The sequence below is a fragment of the Toxorhynchites rutilus genome, chromosome 1 (assembly GCF_029784135.1).
Source record: "Toxorhynchites rutilus septentrionalis strain SRP chromosome 1, ASM2978413v1, whole genome shotgun sequence".
In the NCBI taxonomy this organism is placed as follows: domain Eukaryota; kingdom Metazoa; phylum Arthropoda; class Insecta; order Diptera; family Culicidae; genus Toxorhynchites; species Toxorhynchites rutilus.
In genome coordinates, this window is record NC_073744.1 from 140668303 (window position 1) to 140681870 (window position 13568).

The 13568-nt window shown below is 38.1% G+C and overlaps 1 protein-coding gene and 1 long non-coding RNA gene across 4 annotated transcripts; one reads left to right on the forward strand and one right to left on the reverse strand.

The window, feature by feature from the left end:
• The first annotated feature begins 182 nt into the window (after nucleotides 1-182).
• Nucleotides 183-2302, forward strand: LOC129767521 (uncharacterized). Of its 3 annotated transcripts, XR_008741530.1 has the most exons (4): nucleotides 183-362; nucleotides 417-1266; nucleotides 1428-1938; nucleotides 2002-2302. It is a non-coding gene; the product is annotated as an uncharacterized LOC129767521 (long non-coding RNA). The 3 variants fall into 3 exon arrangements; XR_008741528.1 differs by having other exon boundaries at nucleotides 186-1266; nucleotides 1425-1938; XR_008741527.1 differs by having other exon boundaries at nucleotides 189-1266.
• A 5239-nt stretch (nucleotides 2303-7541) lies between these two features.
• On the reverse strand, nucleotides 7542-9478 carry LOC129767460 (E3 ubiquitin-protein ligase TM129). Its single transcript, XM_055768391.1, has 2 exons — nucleotides 8307-9478; nucleotides 7542-8247 (listed from the first exon to the last, which is right to left on the reverse strand). The coding sequence occupies exons 1-2, from the start codon at nucleotides 8913-8915 to the stop codon at nucleotides 7699-7701; spliced, it is 1158 nt and encodes a 385-aa protein (XP_055624366.1). The 5' UTR covers nucleotides 8916-9478; the 3' UTR covers nucleotides 7542-7698.
• Between the last annotated feature and the right edge of the window lie 4090 nt (nucleotides 9479-13568).

The window sequence follows — 13568 nt, forward strand, 5'->3', positions numbered from 1 at the left end:
CTAATTTAAACTATTTTCTATGAATTTTCAGATTTTCTCATCAAAACTTACCATTATAATATTTAATTATCTTTAGACACAATTTGTGTATGAAATTTTTTCACTACTTGCAAACAAAAGTGATTTTCATTCACATATAGTACTAATTTGGTTTGGTAAAAATAATTTTCATTCATAATTTTTATTTTAAAAGTACGTTAATTTCTTCTGCAAACCCATATTGTCATGCCTACTCCCCCCTTTCGTAATACGAAGCTCAATGCCGTCAACGCGGGTAGCATGTGTAACCTTCAGTATTTTCATTTCTAGCTATTGTGTGTGTGCAACCGCCATTTCTCTAATGGAAGCGAAGCGATTCGGAGGTAAACATTCGGTTTTTATTATGATTCATTTTACCTAAATATGTTCCTTTTCAGCTTAAAATAGTAGAAACCATAGCAAAGGTTTCACGCAGCCGTAAGCGTTTAGATAAACTAAACATCAGAGGCCAAAAACGGCGGATGTCGCCGTGCACAATTGATTAATGATTCGATTATTTATGATAATTCGTCTTATTCTATTATCCGCAGAATGCGACCAACAGGAGCAATGGTCCGCCTCTCGATCGATTTGTTGTTCCAGGAAACGATGGATATCAGGTGGGTCAATCGTATCGTCAGCAGCGAGGAAACCAACAACAACCGTTTCACGCTGAGCAATCAACAGCTAAAAAGACTACCAGCACCGATTCGAACCACATCGACTTGGATGAGAAGCAGCAGCAACAGCGCAGATTGTCGGTGTTCTTCCAGTCATATACTGTCTGCAGCAAAAACTCCACTAGCTGAAGAACGATATGCTACGGCGAAAGGTTCACAATTTCAAACTCATCATCACGACAACATTATTTCTACAGCAGTACTTGGCGACCGCACCCAGCGAAAACCATCACAATCACCTATAGCAGCCCACTAATCCTTCCATCCAAGGATCGGAGGGAAAGCGATATGTGTCCTATTTGCCACACAATTTCCTCCACAAATCACGACTTCACGTAGCTCAACAACAGAAAATCCGCGTCTGAGGATGATGGAAGAGTCAGTTTACGTGGTAAATTTGCTCCCAGGCAATTCGTTGTTGGATCGGTACATGCTGCCTCCGCTCGAATTTGGAGCGTCACATCAAGCAGTAACATCGTATTGTCAGCGCGGAGGCAATCATTAGAAGCGCGGCTGGAGCATTCGATCTGCAATCAAGCAATCCGCCAAAGGAAGGAGGTAGACAAAGGTAAAGATCCATTGGTGAAAGCGGTCATTTGTGACGATTTGGTGCCGGTTTCGAAACCGGTCAACAACGCTACGAACCTTGGCTATTTTAGATAAATTTCGTAGTTAGATATGTGAAAGATGTTCAGAATACTATTAATAACAAGGGTTTTCCTCCAGCAGATTTGATGGTCTGATATCACAAGATGGAAACGACGATCAGGTGCTGCTGACTTCCAGCTCGGCGTCCGGGAGTGACAACTCCGACACAGATCCAAATCCATCGTCGACACAGCCGACACAGAAGAAAAAAAACGTCTAAAGCCTAGCGCCAAATCGAGTCAATTGCCCCTACTGGCATGTTCCCCTCGGACAACAACATCAGCATACGATCGGAAAACAACAGTCCACTGCAGAAGACTGCAATCTCGTCGAACGTATTGCCCGTGACAGATTCCACCACGAAGAAGTATTTTTCCGATATCGAACTCTAAGGGAGAGATATTGGAAAATCAAAAATAATCACATCCAATGTGCAGCGGTTCTAAGCTAACATGTGGCTGAGAGGAGAATTTCTTATCAAATTTAAAGAACAAGTACTACCAATTTTGATCCACAATGATCAATTTGCATGTGGCTAAACTGAGAGATTTTTTCACTATGCAGCTTCCATTGGGATTTCCAGTAAAAATAGGTAAAAGCTCAATTATTTTTAAAATAGTTGGCACTGTGTTACACAATTCGTTCTATTTTGTAGAAATAACGCTGTTTCATGTGTTGAACGCGGTTATCATATTTGGCAACGTATTCGAATAAGAGACACCCGTGACCAGTGTGAGGCACATCAAAGAAAGCGAAGAGCGTACGACATGCATTATCGAGGTTTACTGTTTCGATGTCCCGTTCGAGTACGTACGACGTGGTGCCGATTTCCGGCGTCAAGTCATCTTCGAAGATGAGAACGAATTGATGCAATTTGCGATCCAGCAAAATTTCCGAGTGTCCGAAAAAGCACACTTTTGAGTACTGTGATACCCAACTCGCTCGCTGAAAAGCTGCACGAAAAGCTTTTCAATATTTTATAAAAAAAAAGAATAGAATAAAAATATTTGAAATAAAAATTATATTGAACCAATGGAGGGCCAACAAATCAGCCGTTACTAAAGCCGAAATTAAGCCAACACTGGACTTACAAACCATAGTTTTGTTTGACATTTGTGTCTACCAATTTTTTTTCGTATGATGTACCACACTGGAGAGAAAGTTTAGTAAACGCAACTACAAAATCTTTAGTAATCAAAACTTTGGTAAAATATACACATTTTTAGTACATATTACCAAAACTTTGTAAAAATGATGTCAAATGCAATGTTCTCCCCTACCAACGATTCGTACATTCTACTTCATAGTGTAAGTAACCTTGTTTACATATCTGGTAAATGTGCAGTGCGTACTTCGCGATCGCTTTGAAACGTTTGTTGAAGCGGAGCGATTCGGAGGTAAATAATAAAAAATATTCTGTTTTGTTTGGATATTGTGATATATTACTCGACCCTGAACCGTAATATGAATATGGGGCTTAAATACCGCGGTTACTATACATCCCGTGGAATCGTATGGCAAGAGGAAAATGAAAAACAGTCGATGGAAGCCAGGGCAAGTAGTGAGACACAAGGTTTTAAGGTTTATACTAAAGATTTTTTTTTCAGGTTCTAACGTTGGAAAATAGTGGGCAACTTTATTGAAAAAGCAATTTGTAACTCGGAGGTAAGCATTTAATTTTTATGTCACATTTAAATATACGTCTATCTAACATATATTTGTTTCATAAATACATATTCATCAGCTATCATTGATATATTTGTATTTCTATGAGCTGTCCCTGTCCCTAAATGGCGAAAAGCATTGCGGTGCAGTAGGAAAAGGAACATAATTATGACCAAGCCCACAACCCATTGGAAGTTGTAGAATTATTACCATGAAAATAAATGTTATTAGTATATAGTTATTATTGTAGAGTTATTGCAATTATATATATAATAAGTTTTTTTTTTTTTTATCTTCGCTTATTTTTCGTCGGCCTATTTCCGCCACTTTAGTGCCAATCACCGACAACAGGGAGGCGACTCCACCTGTTCCTACCTATCAGACTCAACAACTCATGAGCCGGGCCAACTTCTTTTACTTCCCCTCCGAAGGAAGACGTAACCAGAGATTTTTCGCCTCAGAAAATCCCAACGACGCCAGCTGGGATTGAACCCAGGCCGATCGGATTGTGAGGCTGTTACGCTAACCACACAACCACTGGCGCCGTCATATAATAAGTTATTAGTAATGTATTCTAGATATATAGAATAAATGAAAATGTGAATTAATGATTCAGAAGAATATCTTTACTATCACTGATTGATATTTATCATCAATATTGAACCAATGATGCGAACCATTATTGAACCAACACTGGACCAACTAATCGTAGTTTTGTTGGACATTTACGCTTACCAATTTTTTTTCGTAAGATGTACCAATAATTAGTAGGGTAGAAAATGACTACACTGAGAGGAAAATTTAGTATATATGACGAATTTTTTCGTAAATGTTACCAATTCGCTAGTCATTTTCTACCCTACTAATCATTGGTACATCTAACAAAAGAAAATTGGTAGGCATTATTTTTGTAGGATGGTGGGCATGTTGGCCCACCACCTTTTATTTTCCCGCAGCGAAAACAAGTTCTCGATATCTTTGTGGTCGAGAATTTGTTTTCGACGAAGAGAAACAAAAGCTACATATATTTTAATCTAATAAAAACCAAAAAACCTTACCTCCGAATGGCTTTGTTTCCTCAAGAAGAGCGACGACTGCGAAGAACGCACATTACAGTTACTAGAAATGAAAACAATCAAGGTTACACATGCTATGAAGTAAAATGTACGAATCTTTAGTAGGGATGTATATTGCATAAGACATCCGTTTTACAAAGTTTTGGTAATATGTACAAAAAATGCGTACATTTTACCAATGTTTCAACTACTAAAGATTTGGTAGCTGCATTTACTAATGTTTTCCTCCAGTGTAGTGAAATAGTAATATGTACCTGAGAGAGAGGAGCCAGCTGAATGACAGATAGTTTGTTTTCTTCTTATTCTTTTTGCGCTTTCTCATCAAGAAAATTCAAATCGGACAATTTCAATCAAACAAGTTGTTGTCATTCATCTATGAGAAAAGTGTTCAAACTTGACGTGAATCTTTGTTTGTGAGTACATTTGTGCGTTTTTATCCTCGATTTGGCTTTTGACGTAGGATTACGTCTAACAGGAATATATGGGGGGAAAACGAAAATTTGAACACTGATCATGTGGGATATAATGAAAGATGTACTAGGTCAGCCCATATCATGGCTTCCAGCAGCATCGGCCCACTCAAACAAGTTTCTTTTACTTCTGATTATTTCGATATAGTTGTCCTGAAGAATTATTTCGATGATTTCTAAAACAATATCCGAAATAATAAGCAAACAAATTTTTATGATTCCTTTCCCGGATGAGATCTTGTGTGAATTTATGGGTGTTTTGGGCTCATTTGTGACTTTTTCCGATCGTTCATTTAGTTTTCGCGACTTCATTCATGGTTTCCGGATTTAAAGTCAAGCGTGAAAAAGGCATTTTCCAGCGGCGAGAGCAGTTTTCTTCGATTGAAAACAAAAGGAATGTTTCGTTTTGCGGCGGTTGCCATCACTACGCTGCCAAAACATTACCAGTTCGGTTCGGATTACTGTAGCCGTTCAGCGAAAGGTGATGCAGAAACAAATTTGTGGATTATTAATTTGGGAACGATGTTTTTCACAGCATTTGAGATGAAGTTTTGCTCTTGGCACCAAACAATCAACATGCTAATGTTGAGGGTGAAGGTTTATTCGGATGTTTTATTGCTTCACTGCTTTGATAATGGTTTGCCATTTAGTTTGTCTACATTACATCTGCACTGTATATAAATATGGCACAATGAATTACGTATTTAGAGCTTGTTTTTCTGAAGTGAAATAACTTGACCTAAATTCGAACAAATGAAAATAAACCAATATTTATATTTTTGACAACCTTTGGCGTAGTCCTACGTCCCTCCGGTTATGTCCCCGATATTACCCTTTACCCGACGCAATGTGCAGCGTATGTGGAATATATTATTTCATTAGTTTCTACCAGGTGCATTTTGAGGAAAGTTTTTTTTTGTCCGATGGAAATAATAATAGGTTGACTAAAAAGGATGCAGTACCAACTGTTTGTATAGGCAGTGATCACGATTCGGAAGAAAATGAGAGTTATACTGCCAGTCTCTCGACGTCTTTTTCGTTTCTTGCTCATCGCTGGTGACAAATTCATATTCAAATTTCAAATTTGGCATGCAGGTCGCTTATCAAGGCAGTAGAAGCACTGAATGTCCAATCAAATTGACCGATAGTGTTCCGTTTTCAACGGAAGTAAGATTCATGTATTATAAATCCGCCTATTGAGAGCCACAAATGATGAAATTTATAAGTAGCCACAAACCCATTTTCTACAAAACCAGTGCACAGTCCGCGCACGAAATCAGTTTCACATTCCATTCGACCATGATACAAACGACAAAATTCCAAAATAATCCTACCGAAGCAGAAACGAACCACATAGAGAAAATAACAACAATAACAACAGCAACATCAACGCAGTCACGTCATCCCCACTGCGCATCAGCCCATCAGTGGGCAATGAAGTACAGCAGCGTAACGAAGTGAAATCATTCCTTTTCAAACAGTCAGAGCGAACACGTCCTAACGTGAAAGTGCAAGCGAAAAATACCAGAGAAATATAGAGAACTTTTAACCTACAAATTGATAGTTTATTTCTAGTAAGTGTGTGACCATTGTTGTCGGCGGGTTTTCCTCAAACCGCCCGAACAGATAGTGAAGATGAACCAATCAGTCTCGTCCACAAAACTAAAAGGTGTGATATAATTAGCTTCACCATATCAATCTTAAGCAGCGATAACATGATCCAACCGCTATAAAATCATAATTGAGTGGATTCGCAAGCTGGCACCTGCTTATACAGATTTTTGTGATTTCAATAGCTTGCTTTCAAAGCAATTTTTGAGCTATTGAAACTAGTTTTTGGATCAATAACTAACAAACATAAAACGGGTAGACATTCTATCTTTCGAATGAAGCGGTTAACATACCATTTCTATCAACTAACAATGCTCGAAATCCTGTTTCTCTAATGTAACTCTCTCGATCTTGAAGCTTTGAACCTACACCCCAGTATAGAAATGAAAGATGTAGTCCGACGTCAAAATCATTTTCACATAAAATTTCTTGAAAAAAAAATGTTATGTTAAAATTTTCTACATATTTCAATACTTCCCCTTGGTTCACCGTGACTGGTTCGCGCTGACATAAGGGCGATCACAACAAACGCGAGCTGGCTCCTCTCTCTCAGATATGTACCAAAGAATTCGTCATATTTACTAAATATTTCTCTCAGTGCAATGATTAGTAGGGTAGAAAATGACTACACTGAGAGAAATAATTAGTAAATATAACGAATTTTTTGGTAAATACTACCAATCTATAGTCATTTTCGACCGTACTAATAAACACATATGTCAAGCAGAACCATGATTCGGAAGCCCAATATCAGTTACATTTTCTCGCCGAAAATGCACGTATCAGAATTATATCCTTATTATACCTCCGTATTGCCTTATGGGAACAATGAAAATGGTTAATACGCGCTTTTCTCACCAATTTTCAGATATGACAATATCCAAGCTTACTAATGTTATCGAGTAAAATATACTAATCTCTGGTAGGGATGCGGGGTTGTTGACAATATGTACAAAAAATTTGTACATTCTACTAATTTTGCATTACCAAATGTATTTAGTAGTTTTCGACCGAGGATTTTTCTCAGGGTAGCGAATTCGTAATATTTACCAAAAAATTGGTCATATATACTAAATTTTCCTCTCAGTGTAGTTTGTTCCGATTAATTTTTAACATGGAACTCGGCAACCCTTCCAATTACACCGTAAAGCTGAGTCAAGTTTTTTCATGCTGCGTTCAAAAGAGCTTTCCCATCGCCATAAAAAATGATATCACAGACGATGATAATTGCTCATTATCGTTTAAAACATAGACTATGATGTGTTTTGTAAGTCTACTGATGTGGCTTGGAAACAAAATGATAATGTTAGGATGGGAACAAAATGTGTATTCTTAGAAGGTATTTTGTAATCAGTTGGTGCAAAATATCCAGGTTTATATTTAGCAAATATATAATTTTATTTACAGTTGTCCGAATCGATTGTTAGGTAAACACTAAACTTACATATTTGTACGACATCATATTGTTTTTAAATACCGTACGTGAAATTTACTCAACACAACTCTGTCGCTTCAACATCTCTCTATAATTTATCTTTTTTCAATATAACTCACATCCAATACACAAAATCTAGCTCTACACATGGGGCAAGTGCATTTCTGCTGTAACCAAGAATCCCTCTCCGACTGTTCCTGTCTTGAGGCGAACCACTTGGCCACGCAATCAATGCACCACATTGGCCGGCAGTTACAAACCTGACAGCAGCGTGCCTCTGGCAGTGCTTCCCCAACTTCATCTACATCGAGACAATTTTTCTGAATCTTTATATTCGGCTGTGTATGCATACACGCAAAACAGCTGTCCAAATCATCTATGGTGATATTGGATCCCAACCGGTAGGTCGGATTTTGTGCGACTTGATCCTTGAAAACATCGACAAATCGTTCCACTACTGAACGGTGGAATTTGACGCTCGATAGGATCGTAATCGGTCGATTGATACGATCTTGCAAGTCCTTGAAGTCAAGCGCATTGACGCGGATTGAAAATTCTCGAATGCCCGGACGGGTAGATTTCACGGCGATGTTCACGTATTGGACCGTTTCGAAGGCATCCTGACTGACATCATGGGTGTCGCTCTAGAATAGTATGTTTTTTATTAGTTTAGTTACAATGAAAGTAATTTTAACACCTTTACCTTATACGCAATCAAGGCGGTATCATCTTGATGAGCCACGTTCAACCAATACGAAGTAGTTTTTATGACCCAGCTTTCGGTCACTACAATTCGTGAGACGGGGTTCATTTTAATCACGACATTATGATCTCTTCTGTACTCATCATTTATGTTTGCAGCCACCATGCGCCAATCTCTCATTCTATTTCCATCGGTAAACTTTCCCAGTCGCTTAGCAATCGGATGATTAGCCCAATTGTTCCGAGACCAATGGTATATGGCTACGGCTACCAAACCCGGCAAGAGCACAGCTGTTATCACCAGAAACTTCCACGCTATACTGACAGCCGAATAAACATCTTGAGCTAAATCCGCTGCATTCTCGTCATTGTTAAATTGCATAAAATACACCCGGATGTACATTATCGGCAACATCGAATGAACCATTAAGTTGAGGCTTGTCCGACGAATATGGTAATCTACGAAGCTCATCCTCTCGGATCCGAGGGTCGATGAAAAAAGTCTGTCGATGGTCAAACCGGCGGACACAAATTCCGTCGAGGGATACACGATGCAGAAACATAACAACGCGTAAAAGATGGTGAAAACAATTGCGCTTTCCTGAGTCATTGTGTTGATTTTGTGATTTCAAACGCTTGTTAAAAATACCGATTCATGCTATCTTCTACGCTGCTAATTGTCGTCTTACTAAACAATTTCTTCTGGTTTTATTTCGTATGGCATAACAACAAATACACCATAAATGGATCCAATTTATGACAAGTAGAGATGGGCAAACCGTTCACGAACGGTACGAAAGAACTAGTTCGCTGAAAAGAGTGAACAAGCGGTCGTTCTTTTTCAAAGAACGGTAGTTCTCCCCACGAACTGATTGCGAGCGAACGGTTTGTGAGCGAACGGAACGAACTGATTCCGTAAAGCGGACCTTAAGCGGACCTTACACGGTCAACTTTATTGACAATATGATGACATTTGAGAGCATAATGACAGCTGAACATGGCCGACGACGCAGAAATCCGGATTTTCTGATTTTCGAGCATCAATATCGTGACATTTCATATAGATGCATGATGTTGACGTTTTACCTCACGGACTTCCAGACTGAGTTGCCAGATATGCAAGCGCACATTTAATTTTTGTTAGTCTTTTTTGCGATTGCAATTAAAATTTATAAACTACTGAAATTGTAGGAATCATAAATGGAAGCTTTTGGTTTGGAAAACCGATACTTTGAATAGCAAAATACGGTACTTTTCACGATACAAATCAAAACTTCAAAGTAAACTGACAATGTGATGGTGAGAGAGTGGATGAAACTTAACAACGTTTTAGGAATTTTTTAACGTTGAACTCGGTCATTCTTTGCGCTAGTGAGCGGGTTGTGTGTTTCTTCACACTCCGCTATAAAATTTGGAGAATGAGAAGATCTGGGGAAATCACAGATGAAAAAACATCATGTGTTAATTCAAGCTACAGTAGAATCCCGATTATCCGCGGAATAGTCGGGCAAACTCACCGCGATTAACGAATATCGCGATGACCCATTAAAGGACAAAAAAATGCAAACACGAAAAGAGATGTTTCAACATAAAAACTATGTTCTATCAATACAAAAATCAATCAACTATCCATCTATAAGGTCGTGTACACCAGTGGCTAAATAATGTAAAAGCCATGACCACAACAAAAGAGCATGGGCCTACCACTCACTAACAAATTCCGGAAAGGCCTATTGATTTACTATGGAACTCGCAGTCACGAATAATCCGCAGGGCGGATCACCCGCTCGCGGATAATCGGGGTTCTACTGTCATAGTCTCATTTATGGAATAAAAACATTTGCTTGCAGATAAAATAACTTGCATATATTTTGGCAAACTAAAATAATCTGGCATCTCTGAAACTGAAAGGAACAGTCTGTATTTGTGAAACGAGTATTATGATGTATTTTTGAGAAGAAAAACCGAATTCTAAAGTGTAAATTATGAATGAAAATTAACTTTTACGAATCAAATTAGTATTCTATGTGAATGCAAATCACTTTTTTTTCTGCAAGTGGTGAGAAAATCCCATACAAAAATTATGTCTGAAATTGACGTTATATTATAATAATACTGTTTAGTAGGAATATCTGAAAATTCAGAGGAAGTAGGTTAAGTTAAGGTTAGGACTACGCGCTTCAACTTATTAAATAATACCAAGTAGATATTTTCATTCAAATTTTACCAATTGAAAATTGCCTTTTAGCCTTCTAATCTGATAGAGAATAGTTTGGATCCCAAACTCGAATGTCGCCACTAGCCATCGCGGATATTTTCGTTGTCTCAGGTTGAGGGCGATATTGACCGAGTAAGGTGGAAAAATATTGATTGAGGTTAGATCAGATGTTGAAAGCCTAGCTGTCACGATATTGAAGACACTTATTGTCAATCCGGTTGATCGTGTAAGGTGCCCATTACACCAGGGGATAGTAACTTCAAGCAAAAAAGTGGGACCGATTCGAGATTGCTTTTATGTAAACAATGAACTTTTTTTACACTCTAAAAATCGCACCGACTTGCACTGACAACTGAATGATATTGTCAATTTGTGCGAGATGCCTCAAAACAGCTGGGAATAAATATTGTTTATATACAGTAAGTTACATTTAATTCGACGTTTAGATTATTGGACAGACCTGTAATGTGACACGTTTAATTGGACATTTTTGTAAACATCGAGTTCGGGGCCCAAATTCGCATTAGAGGTGATCAGTCTTCGGAAAGCAACGCGATGCTGATGTGCAACTTTTTGTTTTTCACCCAGTTGAACTCTCACTCCTTGCGCACACCTGCGCCCGGACGAATCAACGCGCACCGAACAAAGTTGAAATGTTTACTTTCAACACCGTTCGCTTTAAAGTTCGAACATCCTTTCTGCACCGTATCCTTACACCGGTGTATATGTCCAAATTTAAACTACGCTCGAATCTTGTTTGTCTGCTTTGCTTTCTCTGTAGAGGCGGTGCGTATGGGGACGCGCTGTTGTTTTTATGCTTTGATTAGAAGCGGGCGCTAGAATTTGATGTGTATGTGTGTGTGTATATAGAATGAGACGCGCATCACACAAATGAGAAGAAATGTTTAGTATCTGAGTTCTGCGCCGGGTACATTTTGCGCTGTCGTGCTTATGAATATTGTGCTCTTCGCACCAAGATAGAATAAGAGTTTTCTTTGAGTGCGCGCTGATGAGAATTAAACTTAAGCGCAGCGCTGAGTTTGTTTTCTGAAGACTGCAGGGTTGCGAGAACAATACACTAATTGGTCATATGTCGCAATTCGTTTCTTTATATCAATGCACGCATTGCACTGAATATTAACGAGAGGCGTCTTCCGTGCACCGCCATCAAAGACGAATGAACTCTCTGAGTTTCAAGTGTCTTTAATTCAAAAGAAGAAGAAGAAGAAGAAGTGCATCGCCATTCAACAAGCATCAAACACGCGTCTAACAGATGTGCACAGTTGCAGTGCTAAAAATGAAACATCGCGAGAATGACCGTTTATGAAAAATCGTTTCTTGACTCTCGGTCAAAACCGTCAACAAAGTTTCTAAGTTCTAAGTTTTGCGCAATGAAAACAAGCTACACACAAAAAACCAAACACTGATGTTTAGAAGCGACCTATAATCATTTGTACTCTCTTTTTTCGATTGCTTTGCCATAACTCAGATGATTGTGTTAATTGCAATGTCAGATGCACTTCAGGGGAAATATTCGCTAGCGTTCACAGCTCGAGGGGAAACATTAAACACAAAACGAGCAGAATAAGCGACTTTTGTTGTTTCGGGCATATAAATATTCTGAGAATTTTCCTCAGAGAAGATGCAATACTTATACGCTAGCGACAGCTTACTTACTATGCAAGGGTGGAGTTTATTTCTCTTTTAGCTATCCCCTTCGTTGTTTCTGTTCTAGCGGCTGCATAAGTTACCCGTTATAGACTGCTCTGTTCGGGAAAGCATACGAATGGACAAAACAAATGTATGGAAAAATGGGAATGCTTCCAATTCAATTTTAATCATATACAGACTATGGGATTGTAATGCATAGCATATCAAACAAAAAAAATCTTAGAAAGTTTCCAATTCGATTAGTATACAAAACGTTGAAATCCGTTCGTAGCAAAAATAGTTATTAACGTTAACTTTATTTCATAAAAACGTGACCTGTTTTCTGATTTGGCACCTCTAATGTAAGACGTAGTCCTACGTAAAAAATCTAAAATTGGAGGTGATATACATACATCTAAGACACATTACTTGTATGATGTGTATAACTGGCATATGCATATGAAATTGGAGGCCATATACATGTATATGGGGTATATGATGTAATATAAACGATAATTATACGATTTATTTTTTTCCATGATGTATGTATATCGCCTCCACGTTTGCATGTATGGGCTGGCTAGGCGCATCATATACATGTAATTTATACTAATCATACTTGTATATTTGTGAATATAACCCTCAAAATAAAATCATTACACTAAACCTTCGTTTCAATCAACTTATACAGTAACCAAATCACGCAATAAACATCAAGAACTACTGGGAATCTCTTATCAATATTTGTTCAAATTTAAAAATGTGCTTAACTCCAGTTATGTTGACAACTTTTATGCATTCAATTAAATCGTACGATAAATCATATATAAACATAAACATTCCTACCTTTCATCCTTCATTAAACACCTCGTAGTAGAAATCTGTCAATATGCATACACTCTACTACGAAACATAGTGGAAAAAATTATATTCGTCGATGTAAACAAGCGGTGAAAAAGGAGACACTTTTCGACGAGTGATTTGTATGAAGTTCCACTGCCGTGCTTACACGGTCAACTTTATTGACAATATGATGACATTTGAAAGCATAATGACAGCTGAACATGGCCGACAACGCAGAAATCCGGATTTTCTGATTTTCGAGCATCAATATCGTGACATTTCATATGGATGCATGATGTTGACGTTTTACCTCACGGACTTCCAGACTGAGTTGCCAGATATGCAAGCGCACATTTAATTTTTGTTAGTCTTTTTTGCGATTGCAATTAAAATTTATAAACTACTGAAATTGTAGGAATCATAAATGGAAGCTTTTGGTTTGGAATACCGATACTTTGAATAGCAAAATACGATACTTTTCACGATACAAATCAAAACTTCAAAGTAAACTGACAATGTGATGGTGAGAGAGTGGATGAAACTTAACAACGT